Source organism: Amblyomma maculatum, chromosome 3 (genome assembly GCF_055883805.1).
Source record: "Amblyomma maculatum isolate TAMU_Amacu chromosome 3, ASM5588380v1, whole genome shotgun sequence".
NCBI classification, from domain to species: Eukaryota; Metazoa; Arthropoda; class Arachnida; order Ixodida; family Ixodidae; genus Amblyomma; species Amblyomma maculatum.
In genome coordinates this window covers 134,610,212-134,625,007 of record NC_139346.1, presented here as the reverse complement: position 1 = coordinate 134,625,007, position 14,796 = coordinate 134,610,212, and the positions used below count along the sequence as shown (strand labels likewise).

The window sequence follows — 14,796 nt, the reverse complement described above, 5'->3', positions numbered from 1 at the left end:
CTCACAGCCCTTCACCACAAAAATGCAGTTGTACCACTACTCGGGGAAATCATACACAACATATTAACAGCCTCTGCTCGAGGACATAAAATAACGTTTTGTTGGGTCCCGAGTCATGTCGGCATTGGAGGCAATGAGAGAGCAGACTTTTGCGCTGCCCAGGCCCATGGAAAACGAGTAAAGAACATAGACATGCCATACAGAGACTGTATGATGCTGGTGCACAACAAACTAAAGGACGAATGGCAGTCATCATGGAGTAAGGAGGTAAATAATAAACTGCAGTTGGTGAAGCCCACTTTAGGGGAATGGAAATCATGTCGCAATCAAGAACGTTTTATAGAAGTGATTTTATGCCGTCTCCGCATTGGCCACACGCATATGACGCACAATTTTTTGTTGAGAAAAGAAAAACCTCTGTGTGAAGAATGCGGACAGCAACTCACCATAAACCACGTTTTACTTTCATGCACAAGATTTGAAATGCTAAGGAAAAAGTATTTTACTCGATTTTACGATGAACACATTCCTTTCCATCCAGCTTTGATTTTAGGTGAAAGCGGACTTGTCGATCTATCATGTGTTTTTAGCTTTTTAAAGGAAGCAAATGTTTTACGGAAACTGTAGAATAAATAGTGTACGCCATTTACAACCTTGTGCTTGGCGCATGATAGCCTGAGCTGCTTATGCGCCATTAAACCCAACACAACACAACACACTTTCATCGGCGGGTGACGATTCGTTCTCAGAACTAAACCATCTCTTGCGGCGAGGTTTGGGTGCGGCGTCCTTACGAGGCTGGTGTTGATGTATGGCGGGAGGCGCGGGAGGTCGCTCGATTCTAGGGGGAGTCGGTAGTTTGAGAGGTCGCAGACGCTTTGGACAGTCCTTGCCTGCAGTCTCGTGAGGATCTCCGCAGAGAACGCATGTTGGCTGACATTGGTGTCCTTCAGGCGGGTTCTCGAGGCCGCATGTCCTACAGACGTTTGCATTTGGTGTCGGGCATACGTCCGGCCGGTGTCGAGGCTTCATGCAAACGTGGCAAAACTGTCTGCCCGCACGAAAGGGGTAGCACTTATGGGATACACCCTCGAACCAAACGAAGGCAGGAAGTGTTCCTTGAAAAGTGAGTAACATAGAAGATGTCTTGCCCATGCGGCGTGCGTCGATGAGCTTGACGTTGTTCGTCCTTATCTGGAGGAGGTGGGTATACGCTTCGTGCGCTGGTATGGGGGCGCCACTGATTTGGAACAACTAGCGCCACCTCCAGGCTGCGCCGGGCACTTTCCTGTCGTTGCTGTCTGCCCGCGCTACTGGCCGGCTGCTGTGGCGGCCGTTTCGACATGGCTGCAGGGAGCCAACCGCGAGTGTTGTTTTGCGGATTCCGGCCAATTGAAAACATTGAAGAATATTTTAAAAGATGCAGCGTCAAGCGCGGCAACAACCTCTACGCCGGGAACCATGTTTACGGCGTGAGAGAAGTTTCATGTGCGGGAGGGCCGGGCCGTCCGACGTCGTCGGAAGATGCATTGCGCAAATGAAGTGCGTTGATTACGACGTGCGGTTGACGGTAAGCACAGTTCACGAGACGTTTTATTTATTCGTTACATGAGCGTGAAAACGTGTGCTGTGCACTTGCAGTTGTCTGCGCAGCCAAGACATATTGTTGATGCCAGCTGCACGTGCAAGGCGGGACGCCGAGGATGGTGCAAGCACGCAGCGGCGCTCGCCGTGTTCGTGAACAACTCCATGCATACATCTTGTACAGACCTACCGTGCGCGTGGCTCAAGCCTTCTTCGCGGCCAACCCTGGATACCAAAAAACAGATTAAGGATCTTTTCCCAGGTAAGAAAAATAAATGCTGTATGAGGAGATCCATCGAATAACATATTGGAATCGTCCACCCAGGTCGCCCCATGCCTGTACCAGTGCTTAAGGCACTGTCCGCGTCTGACGTTCATGTCCAATTTCCGGACGTTAGGTGCGCCTTCACAGATGTGCTGCAGTGCATTTAGGGCGATGCAGTCGAAGAATGTGGGGCCGTGTCGTCCGGTGCAGTTGAAGAGGTAGCCGGTATCGCGCTTCTGAGCTCATGAGAGAAATTATGGAAAACGGGCGCGCCACGTATGGCATGATGGAAATCACCAGTACATTGCCTCTCAGAATTACAAGGTGTGACATGTTGTCTGCGCTGGCGTACAGCGAGAAAATGTTTTATGAGAAGTTCGTGCAAAAAAGCATAAATGAAATTATCGAAATCGAACTGACAACTAGGGGCCAAGGAAAAGTAAAAAGGTTTGTTATTTGCTTTCATGCGTTGCTGAACTTTCTTCCTGGCACTAATGGCATGTTCTTGATACTATATCAGGTGGCATCAGGAGAGGATTCTTCGGATTACAAGCTCCATTGCTCACAGAATAAGGACAAGAGAGGCAGAGTTCGAGGCTCTTGCACATGCATTGGTTACGCCGAGGACCTTTGCAACTGCTGCCACCACCTACGGTAAGCAGCAGCACACTCCGTACAAGTAGAACATGCAAGTATAAATAGGCAGTCTCGTTGTGACTTTGTTCGTAAAAAAGGCTAATTGTATATATTGCGTTATCTAGTGCACACTTTAAAGGTGCCCTTATAAATTTTATGAATCTTACCGAAAAGTACTAGCCAATTTTTCTCATTTTGCAGGTAAGAATACAGAAGACGTGGCAAGAAAGGAGCTCTCTACGCTCCTGCGAGTTCCAGTTCATGAGGTAATTCCATATGTGTTCAAGAAGATTGACACGTTTCCTAATTCCTTCCATTTGTTTCTTCCTGCAGGTCGGACTGGTTATACACCCGGAACAACCCTGGTTGTGCTGCAGCCCGGATGGCATCTTTGTAGCCAGCAATACAACTCGTGTTGTTGAAATCAAATGCCCCTTTTCTCTCAGGAACTCAAAGCTTATTGACGCAGAGCAAGAAGTTAGCTATGTTAAATACATCCACTATGTCAATGGAAAGTTGACTCTAAAAAAAAGTCACTCATATTTCACACAGGTGATGATTATATTGTATGTTTTAAATATTGATGAAGCGCTTTTTTTTGTGTACTCAGAAAAGCAAAGTGTTAGCATAACTGTCAAGAAGGATGAAAAATTTCTCTCCGAGTACATACCTAAGCTTCAAGCATACTATTTCAAGTATTATTTAAAACAGCTGACAAACTTGTCACGACCAAATGTTCAGGCGTAATATCCAGTCCACATAATTTTATGTTGTTTGTCTGTGAAGTGTTGGGTTCTTGCAGCATGGGCACAATTAAAAACAGGGTTGATAATGAAAGTAAGATTTATTGCAGTGAATTCGTCTATGTACACTTCATGACATTGGACAACATTGTTTCCTGGGCTCACTGAGAGGTTCTGGAAATGTTCAGCTGAACACATGGTTGGGCTCATTTTCCATCCACACTATGACTGGCTTAAGATCTCGTCACTCATCTGCATTGTCAGTATTTTGGCCGCTAAAGATTGGTGGCTGTAGGTTGGCCAGAATACAACACATCCGCATAATATTGCTCATGTGGGGAATCAGTTCAGTAGGTACCCTTGTATTGAGGATATTGAACGTTTTCACACGCTGGATTACCCTTTCGACATGTATGCGCACCTGGGCTACATTGTATGTTTCCTGAAGTCCCTCATATGTAAATTGTACATTTCCTTTTGAAAAAGGGGGCAATACAACAATGCCTTTCTGACCTGCAGCGGGTGCTCTAATGCCTGGAAAGCCCGTGTCCGCTAGCACTATGTCGCCCGGCTCAATCCTGTCAAGGAACCCTGACTCAAGTGTGATGTGAGTGTCCGATGCGCGACCACCATAGGCCTCGGAGACAAATGTCACTACACCATTTGGCAAAATTCCTAGTAAAAACTTCAAAGTGTAGCCACCCTTATAGTGTGAAAACAGTGCCCGCCTTTGCTCAACAGTAGGTGGCTCTTCAGTTCTTATTTCTGTGCAATCTATGATGTAACGGCAGCGAGGATAGTGGATCTTGAAACATGCTGGCATTGTTGCTTGCACGGTGGCAAGTGATTGTTCTGGGATCCATTCCTTCATTGCAGCTAACAAGTTGCTCAAGACAAAATAAAATATACGGCTTACTGCCGTCCGGTGAAGCCCAAAAAGAACACCAAGGCTAGCAAAGGAGATGGCAAGTTTCAGTTTCATAAGAAAAATTACAAGTTTCTGTGGAACTGGAACATCGATTCGCCTTGCTACTATGGGTAAAAGAACAAACATCAGTAAGGCAAATACATTGGTGCTAACGCCACACAGTTCTTTAAACGCATCTGCTCTCTCCCTCAGCGAGTCATATCCAAGAAATACACAGCTTCTCTCCTCTATTCCAGTGCTTGTGGATGTTGTGGCTGGCACTGCCTGCACAGCTATATCTGTTGTGCTTGTGTGTGACACTTGCGTTGAGGCTGAGCCATGTGATGTCACTGAGAGGAACATGTTGCACTGGCCTTCAGGTAGAACCGTGTTTGAGTCGCCTGAAAAATATAACACGTGCACAATCAATCTTTATTAACCAATACTAATAACTCCATTGTCAAGCTATAGCAAGAAATTAACAGCATTGGTTAGAACAGAGTATGAGCGCTGTTGGGGACACACTTGCATAACACTGAGCACATAAAGATACACACGAAAGCGAAGGTAACAATACTAAGAAGACTGCCATGGTTGTGCACAGCTGCACTAGCTAGGGTGCCCTGGTGCTGGCTCTCTATATTTTTTTTCTTTTACAAAGTTAAACTCTCCTTCAGATTCAAACCACTAAATATACCAGCACAAAAATTTGTTTTAAAACAGCAAACAAAAACCAAAGAACATATTCAAATTGCTTCAGCAGACATGCAGTGATAAGGAAAAAGCAATAATGAAAACTAAACCAGTTGGTGAACGATTTTATTGTCCCATTGGGTGGCGTTTGGCCAACAGTTTAGAATCCGTAAATGCATACTGTATAATCACGCCGCCGCGCATAAAAATAACAGCCTACATATAGCATGGGTTAACATTTGAGATACTGATTCCGAGGACGCGGGTTCAGTCGCAGCCGCCGCGGCCGCGTTTGGATGGACGCGAAACGCAATTAAGGCGCCCGTGTACTGTACGATGTCAGTGCACGTCGAAGAACCACACATGGTCGAAATTACAGGAGCCCTCCATTACGGCGTCCCTCGTAGCCTGAGTCGCTTTGGGACGTTAAATTTTATAAACCATACATCTGAGGGGATTCAATAAATGAGGTCCTTACCACGGATACAAACGTAACGCTTTCTTCTGACCCTTCCAATTGTTCCTCGTCGGGACCGTGGGCCAGACTGCGACACGAAGTGCCGGTTACGGAGTCTGAATCCGTTGACACCTGTGCCGCACCCGCTGATCCGCGTCGTTGAAACCTAAGAAAAAATGTTAAAGAATGCAGATGGCTGTTCAGCAAAACATAAAACTGCGACACTTCGTATGGGCTCGTCCAGATCGCGAGGACGATTGAGCGCAAAGACTAGGAAATGCACGGCATAACACCGACAGGACCTCGCGAGGACGACCCAAAGCTCGTCCCGTGCATTTTGTCCCCCTCCCTGTTGCTGCCGTGTCAGCACACATAATTCTGCATTCTTACAAAGCACTGTATATTAAAGCCTACGCATCATCGGCTGGATTAAAACTTACCGCTGGTATCTCTGGAGCTTCGTTTCGGGCCCAGCGCCATCGTCTCTCCCATAGCAAGCAGGGAATATTGTTGGAATGTAGGCAGGGTGGTGTGCCGCAGAACTTCTCTCGTTGCCCACGAAGTGGGCGCTACATATGCGTGTTTGGCCCTTCACTGGTTGCCACAGTCCGCCGTCCGCACTAATAAATAGAAATAAATGCTGTATTATTCCAATTGTAACCTTGGAGACAGCCAAAATCGACTCTAGAAGACGAAATGGCCACTTGTTTACCTTGCACGTCGTACTGCTCTGATCCACCGCTCCCATCGCTCCTTCTCGTAGGGCTTCCATGGAAATCCATAGAACTTGATTTTCGGGACCTTGCCTGCAACGTTTCTGTAGCTATTGTGACAACCGCACACGCAGCAATAAACGGTGCCGCCTTTTTTCGTCGGCGGCTTGTCGCTGTCCGAGCGAGACGCCATGCTGACTGCAGTGAGACGGGCCGCTCCGAGACGACGCGAAAGTTACGCCGCGTATTACAGGTGGCGCCACTTGTCCGGCTCAAAGCTGCAGCGCATGGAGCCTATAGAAGTCGTCTGGCGACACTTCCGCTGGTATGCCATGTATGACGGCTCGTTTGTCTCGATCCGTGAAAGGGCAGTAGGTGTCTACTTCGTGGCTGGTGTTTCCCAGCGTTATGTGCTGTATTCGGCTGAGCTCGTGGGAGACTTCATCTTCAGTGTTGATGATGAGAATATTTGAACCAAAATGCGGTTGAAGCAGGAAATTTTCTTTCACTTTTTGCGGGTTTTGGCATGCCTGGCAGATGGCTCTGGACAGGGCGATGCTGGTGAAGTCCTTTAGGGCGAGTCCTTGTTTGGGTCGAATCACGAATTTAATTCCGTTCTTGGGAAGTGATGGAGGGCGAGTTCGGAGGCTTTCTTTTTTCGGGTCCGTTTTGAGAGGAGTGCTTGCTTTTTCTTGCAGTTTATCATTTCTGGCCTTGCTTGCTCTCCGAAGTTTGCGCTCCTTGTGGCGGCTCATGGCAAGCTGCCATCCTTTGGGCAATATTGGGAGTTCTTTGCGTCCTGATCCTCCAGGCAGTGATGTTTGATCCTGATCATGGGGGTTTCCTGGCGAGTGTTGTAGTTCCATATCCGAGTCCAAATCTTCTGATAGTTCCCTAGCGGGGTATTGCAGTCCACTGTATGGGGCCGGCGACGGGCTCCACTGTTGTCATTCGCAGGCCGTGGAAAGCTCGGCCTTGTTTCCGAACGGTCTAGGCCGTGCCGCTCAGTCGCAGCGAAAACTGCGGGCCGCCGGCGGCGGCGGCGGAAGCCGCGGCGAAGCGCGTTGGCCGTATAGACGGTTTTCCGAGAACACTTGAAACCACGGGCCAAGGGTCGGTGCGCGGGGTCTCGGAGCCGTCGAGAAGCACGTCCGCTCACGTTGCGAGCTCGGAGGGGTCTCCCCTGCAGGCTTCGAGAAACGAATGGACGGTGGCGCCGAAGAAGAAAGGGCCAAATCGACGAGCACTATGCCGCCAAAATGTGCGCACTACACAAGGCATCCCAGCCCAGGGAGCTTTGAAAGCCTCCTACGGCGAAACCCGGCCACCGCCTTCTGTCCGTCCTGCCCGACTCCCGAGCGCAACTGCGGTGTTGCCGCCCAACGCCACCTAGGGCGCGTTCCAATTCTAAGACGGCTAAGGAGACGTCTTCGCGTCCACACAATTGGAACATTGCTACTATTCCCGACACCTCGCGGCCTAAACATGAATCTGTAACTTGTGAATATAATCACTGTTTCAATTTGTAAACTTATCAACAGAACCATTTAGAAACGTGTTCTGTAAAGTTTTCTTAATGTTTGGTGCAATAAAAGTGCTTGTTTTTGTTACCACACTGCAAACTGGGTGGAAGTTTTATTTATTTACTTTTAGCAGACGCTGCGGGAGACTTTTGCGCGCGCTATCGGCGCAGTGGACCCGCTCACAGAAGACGATGCTATTTTGCTTTTACTACTGATGTTAAATTTATCATGCTCATCAAATATGCTCGTCCAGATGATGGTATCCCGGAACAAGCGAATGGTAAGTATTTCATTTCCTACGTTACGCGGATGGCTATATTCGTCTGCTGCAATGCACGCAAGGTCCAATTAACTACCCCTGTAGCCGCGCGGAAATGCGGATGGAATACTGCTGGGAAAAAAAGCGGAATTTGGGTTTTAGCTTGGGAGAAATTGGAGAGATATTAATCTACAGTGATTACCGGGCACCGCGACTCCCAACAATTTTTTTCGTCTCCGTGGGCGTCGCTAGTCGAAGAGTCCAAATATGAGCTCGTTGGCACATACCTTTACGAACAGCAATAAAAAGGCGGAAGAACAATTTTTTTCTTTTACTGGCGTTAGTTCCTAAAGAAAAGGAACGTGCGCGTCGATATCAAGGTTTGCACCATTTATCCCACCTGCAGCTCTTATTCATGCAGGGGAAGGTTGAAATGAAACACTCATCCTGTTTCAAAGAAAAGGCTGGAAATTTACGTACTGGTGCACAAATTAAATAATCAGGTACAACATACCTCACTCAGTTATGCAAGATACAACCGTGCACTTCTGCTTTGTCTCTGTGTTTCAGTATTGTGACAGCTCATTTTAATTAAAAGGTCAGAGGTCCCTACTGCTGCCTCACACAAAACTCAATACTCCTAGGATACCTGCACAACGAGGCCCTGGACTTTAAACATCACTTCATAATCACAAGGGAGTCCATCAGGGAACTAATGGATTTGTTGTGGGCTGACCAGCCTGCATGGACCCACGGATGGAACCGAGAGGTGCATCTCCTGATCGTTTTATTCTGGCTCGGATGCGGAACATCTTAATGTGTGGTGGGGGCTTGCTTCAATGTTCCGAGAACCACCACGTTCAGAATGGTCACCTCGGCACTAAACCTCATCAACAGAAAGCTCGACAAAATTGTGTATTTTCCGCAGCTAAATGAGCTACCACAAATTGAGGCAGAGTTCAAGGCACTATCTGGAAACGACCGCTTTGATGGTTTTGTGGGAGCAATTGATGGCTGTCACATACGAATTGAAGCGCCCGAGTCAACAATGCACCAAGACTATTTCTGTCGCAAGCATTTCTACTCACTTCAAATGCAAGCTGTTTGTCACCATCGTGGCATATTTTTGGATATTTTTGCTGGGTACCCTGGTAGCGTTCATGATGCCAGGGTGCTCAGGAATAGTCTATTATACACGGGCAGCCTCTACCCGCCAGCAGGGTATGCCCTCCTTGGCGACTCTGGCTACCCCAATTTGACTGCTCCAGTAAGCATACCGACACCATACAAGGACACACACAGCTCCATTCAGGTGCGCTTCAACAAAGCTCATGCGAGAGCACGTAGCATTGTTGAGCGTGCTTTTGGGCTAATGAAGGGCCGCTGGTGGTCAGTATTCACAAAAGCTCTGGAAGTGTCAGTGCAAAAGGCAACAGATGTTCTGGCTGCTTGTGCTGCAATGCACAATGTGTGCAAGCGAATGCATGATGAAGCTCCAGAAGAGCTCCCAGATGATACAGAGCCCGACACCTTCGATGATGACCAAGAACAAACAAGCAATGAAAGAGAGGCCTCAGAATTCAGAAACCACCAAGCTGCCAAGCTTCCCTGTCCAACGACAGCAGCAGTAGGTGATCATGATTACCATACTGTAATGTAAAATTCCATCGTGGCACTGGACACAAGAAGCCGTTCAAATTTTTAAATTCTTCTTTCATGCTTAGGAGTAAAATTATTGCACCTAATATCACATCTCAGAATTATCACATTTGGTTATGTTCATGTTGGAAAAGAAACAGAACAAAACCGACTGGAGACAGACAAATGAGAAGACGACACAAGCCCCAACTAGCGACTGAAGGTTCATTAAAAAAAACAACTTGTGAACGTATAAGAGAAAGTACGCAAAACTGTAAAAAAAAGGCAAAAACATGAAATAAATGCAATAGAAGATTGTAAAAAAAGCAAAAAATATCAAATAAATGCACTAGAAGGTAATTATTGAGAAACACCATGTCATTTTTCTGTAAAGCAACAAATGGTTTTGCTACACACGTCCAGATGCCTTATAGAGTATGCTTTGAAGAAATTTTTGCTTATGTGATTGCTGTTTATACCAGTAATTGTTGGTGTTTTTATGTTTTATACTGCTTTATGTTATGTCTCCACTTTAAGTCTTTCTGCATTCCTATTGTTAATCATCACTTCTTACTACTCGTCCTGTTACGGTCCACTGAAGAACAAAGGCCTGCGTGCCAAGCTAGCTGTATTTTAGAGCCTACGGAATCAAGCTGTATATTTTATTTCAAGGTGAACCTGTTTTTGTACTCTTATGCTGTGTACATGCCTCTGTACTTGATTAAAAAAATTCATTTGCAAGTCAGTCGTGTGTGCTCCCTCACTCAAGTCCTGATTAAAACATTAGCTTCAAATTATTGTTAAGCTGTCATCCTGGTATAATGTTAAAGGAAAAAAAACACACTGAAGTTACAGATTAAAAAATTTCAAGAATTTTTAGAAACAAAAAACTAAAACATTTTTGACATAATTTCAGTCTGCCGCTCTACGCTGGCCAGCAGACGCTCAGCCATGTCGTCTAAGCTGCGGCGGTTCTTTTTTGGCTGCGGCTGCTCCTCCCGTGCGGGTGGCTCAGGATCCTTGGCATAACAAAAGAAGTCAGTATGTAAGGCACAGACTTTCAGAAGAGTAGCCAGAATGGTGATGAACAAGGCAAGCATTCCACCAGAGCTTGGTTGAGCACGAGACATTCCCAGGCTGCAGGCTTCGATGTAGCGTGCAGAAATTCTCAGTGTAATGAGAACAGGCTAAGAATTCAGTGCTATGGAGAAGGAAGGACGACAGTTCAACCATGAAAATATCACTCTTAGTTACAAACCTTTCTTGTAGCTGGCCCTTCAGTTACTCCGTCACCAGCATCACTGCTGCCACCGACTTGGGCTGACGAGACCAGGCGTGGTGGGCACATAACTGGGCGGCCACTCATGCCATCGTCAAGCAGCCTAAAATAGGGCCACTCCAGCTCCCCATCCTCACTGCCTGCCCCAGTTGGGGGATTCTTGAGCTCCTGGGAGCAAGAAGCCTTCACACTGAACGCATTAATTGTCACAATAGTCATGATCATTACAACAATATTTACCAAGTGCCAACAGAAAGGCACATGCACAGTATTCGCTCGAAGATTTTGGTCAGACTTGCCTTATACTCCCTCAACACGTTCATTCATTTCTTTCTGCATTGCCCAGGCGTGGCACCCCACAGCTCCAGTTCTTCGATGACGCGACTAAGAAATAGTGAAATTCGCTGGTAGATGAGGCTAATACGTCATACCATGGAGGAAGTGAAACTTCACAGGTAGATGATGCCAACATGCAAACAGGGCGACTCTGACAAAACTTAAGCATAGGCTGTGCTGCTGCATGAAATAAACAACAAAAATGTATTTGCTGTCAAGCACCTTTCATATGTGGCCAAGTTTCTCACACCATGATCGCTGTGCATGCAGATGAGAATTTTGCTATATATGAAAACGCAAGGATAATTGCATGGACAACCGCAAAATGTGTACGGCCAAATGCAATGCTTACAAAAAACATGCACATATCAAATCTGTTGTTAACAGGGCTGCAGTCATGCGACGTGCACACGCGCTTGCTTTCTTGAACAGCACTGACAACACTTACAGCCAGGCTTGCTTGGAAGAATTTCTTCTCCCGGTGAATGCCGCCTCCATTTTGAAACGCTTCACAATAAATCGCTTTGTTTGTTCTTCTGAGACTGTAAACAATAATAATTGGCACTAAATAATTCATTGAGACTACTACGGCAAGATGAAAAACACGACTCCGAGTCGCTACAACAGTCTCCGCTGTGGACCTTAAAGAAGGGGAGACCCAATAAATCAAAAAGTGTTTTAATTATACCTGCAGGTTCTATCGCCACCGCTTGTCAAAAAACAAACCCGTACCATTTCCTCCTGCATTATTCAAGTCCAATTGGTTGCTGGTTCGAATAAAAATTAACCTACAGGAATGACTCACATTTGAACGCCGACGATTCTGCGTGTTCGGGCGCCCGTAACGGGCACGGTTCGACGAGCTCCGCACACCGCTACTCCGTCAGGTTTAGACAGCAAAGTAGTCTGCATCGATGTTGACTTCGGCGAAGCCGTCTTCGAGAGACTGCTTCGCGAGAATTGGAACGCGTCCCAAGATGGCAGCTGCCCGCGTAGCCGTCTAAGTAGACGTCTGCTAGGGGGTATTGGAACGCACGTGCCTTAGTGGAAATTCGTCCAGGCCGGAGAGCTCCCGTGGCCACGTGACCATACGTCATCGTTGTGGGGCCGTCGTCTTCCAACGGTCATCTTCGGCGTGGCGGCGGCTGAGTGTCATGTTTGGACGCGCATGTGGTCGCTGAAAAACGTGGTCGTTTGCTCGAATCTTTATTTCTGTGCGTGAACCGGCGACTGACATCGGTGTTTATCGCGTGTTATGTGTGCCGAACAGGGCTGTGCAGAATTAGAACCAAATGCGAAATGCCTGGGAAGTGTCGTGTGCCGCGGTGCAATGGCAATTACAAGACCGGCCCCAAAGTGCACGTCTTCTCGTTCCCTAAAGCCTACGAAGCAAGAAAAGCCTCTATACGTGCAATTCCACGCGAGAATCTGGTCGTGTCAGTGTCACTACATATCTAGAACGTGAGTCGAAAAACCAGCGAGGTGTACATCTTGAGAAACAACTGTTAGTATAACCGTAAACAACGATAAAAACAAAAAGAAAGAGGTTACAGGGCACAAATCAGCATGCACACATCAGGCAACACCACACTCAGGTGGATTTAATGATCGCGCCAATATGGTCCTAATTGGTCTTTAGAGTCCTTCACGAAAAAACGAATCGATGAGTATGCAAATGTTCAAATCGGTGCTTAGCGGCGATTCAGATGTGGGGTGTCGCTCGAGTTGTCCTCGCTGGGGCCTCCGGAGCGTAGCCGAAGGGGTGTCTCGACGATCCGGATCGCGGCCGAGATGCGTCGGCCTAGGAGGGCAGCCTCGATGCGTCTTTCCCGCTCCAGGTCCAAAGCTCGTCTCCTTCTCCCTGCCCCCGGGGCAGCCGCACGGAGCAGGCGTCGTCGCATGCATACCGTTCTCCTCTCCCGCCGGGTGCATTGCGCCCATGTATCTTCCCGGCCGTGGGATCCATGAGTTGGCGTGACCTTGAGTTCCCGAAACCACGCGCCCAAGCAGCACGCCGTCAATGGACCGCCAATGGTCCAATATTGGGATATATTGGTCCCAATATTGGTCAATATTGGCGTCTGATTGGGGCGCACAAAGAGCCAAGATATATGCCAACCAATTAGATCGGCTCTCCTATCAAAACCAGTATTGGCATACTACCTTGTTTACTGGCATTCAATGGCACTCAATGGCTACTCAATATCTTCCACCCAAGCTCACTCACTGGTTGTTATATCACGGCCATCCCGCCAAGCTCACTGGCCATCCAATATCTTGTATCCATGCTTATTCACTGGATATTCACAACTGGCATCCAGCCAGATTTATCGGCTACACAATATTTCCAATCCAATCTTGTCCACTGGTTTTGCATTATTGGCATCCAGCCAGAGCAATTGGCAATCCGGCACCACGGCTAGTAGCTTTTTCGTGCTATGACTAATAGGCAACTGCAAAGCCATCCCCTACTTATGCAGTGCAGATATTTTTCATGCAGTTTTTTATTTAAATAAATCATGCTGAGAATATCCATGCACAGAAAATAATACAGCTGAAAGGTTCACTGCATGGTGATTTATTAGGTGTGCACGTGTTACAGGGCATAGAAACATTTAGGCAGAACTCTTAGACTTCAGTGCTCCTCCTGTTTTTGCGTCCCTTGGCAAGGTGTTCTCAGGTCCCAGGATGGAGGAAGGCGCTGCGTTCATCGCAGCTTCTTTTGTGCTCGGTTGTGGGGGCAGCAGCTCCTTGCAGCCTTTAAAGATATGGACTTGAGCAGCGTGCATAACAATGTATTTTCTTTCGCAGATGGCACCTGGAAATAAAAGCAACATTCATAAATCCCATTAAGACAGAAAACGTTTGGAAAGTGGAAGTACAGCTAGACCGTGGAGTAAAAATGCAAAATAAAGCACTACCTGTTGGCCCTCAGGCAACTTTCTTGTCTGGTTTACTCAGGTTGAAATAAGCTGCATGCTTGGTGAGGCCGGCCATATTAACTTGGTTACATTAGTTGCGACATCTGGCAGTGCACGGCTTCCCATGTGGATGTGTTGTTGACGCTGGAAACATAAAACAAAATGATATTTGCCGTTATCTATTCGTTAAACGGTAGTCAGTGCTTGCGCCCTTATACTTGTAGTGCCTTTGTGATCGAACACCTGTAAAAGGAAGACATCGTCATAACTGGAAGCTTCAAATCAATAGCTTTCCTTTGAATAGTTTTCGTTAGGATAGATTGCCGCAAGAACTCAAAAGAAACTACACTGGAAACAACAGACACAAAAAATAGCAGTCGCACTCCAGCCGCGGCTGCTAAATTTAGTGTGCACCGCATCATTACTGCAAACAGAACATTTTAAAAGTTTTCAAAGCTGCAGCCAAAACAACGTACCACACAAATGCATTGGAGTTTGTATGATACACTCGAACTGAAAAAATAAAGAAATCCGTAGCTTAGCATCACGTTTGTTGTGGGAACACGTTTGTACGTATGGTAAAGTATAAGAACTATGGTAGCAACTGTAAATAACCTATTTTAAGCGGCTATTTTATGACACTTCTACTACTCGGGATTAGCGCAAGAGAAAGGTCAAACACGTGACTAAGCTACGCGTCGTTTAGACCATTCCAATAGCGCATTCATAACGGCAAATTACAATATTAAATATTCGCTCGCAACCAAAAATCATGTCCCAGAAAGTTCAACTTAACTCTGAGTTTTGAATATAGTATGTAAAAGAAACTGATCACTTCAGAC

General features: G+C 46.8%; 2 protein-coding genes and 2 pseudogenes across 2 annotated transcripts; 1 reads left to right on the top strand and 3 right to left on the bottom strand.

Annotated features, from left to right (window-relative positions):
• The first annotated feature begins 1,221 nt into the window (after window positions 1–1,221).
• Window positions 1,222–3,322, top strand: LOC146196115 (uncharacterized; annotated as a pseudogene).
• On the bottom strand, window positions 3,311–4,510 carry LOC146196114 (uncharacterized). Its single transcript, XM_084598096.1, has one exon. It carries the CDS (start codon window positions 4,496–4,498, stop codon window positions 3,473–3,475), a length of 1,026 nt encoding a protein of 341 aa, XP_084454222.1. The 5' UTR covers window positions 4,499–4,510; the 3' UTR covers window positions 3,311–3,472.
• A 751-nt stretch (window positions 4,511–5,261) lies between these two features.
• Window positions 5,262–6,191, bottom strand: LOC146196113 (uncharacterized). Its single transcript, XM_084596919.1, has 3 exons — window positions 5,998–6,191; window positions 5,726–5,905; window positions 5,262–5,451 (listed from the first exon to the last, which is right to left on the bottom strand). The coding sequence occupies exons 1-3, from the start codon at window positions 6,189–6,191 to the stop codon at window positions 5,262–5,264; spliced, it is 564 nt and encodes a 187-aa protein (XP_084453045.1).
• Window positions 6,192–10,284: 4,093 nt separating this feature from the next.
• On the bottom strand, window positions 10,285–12,965 carry LOC146196112 (uncharacterized; annotated as a pseudogene).
• Between the last annotated feature and the right edge of the window lie 1,831 nt (window positions 12,966–14,796).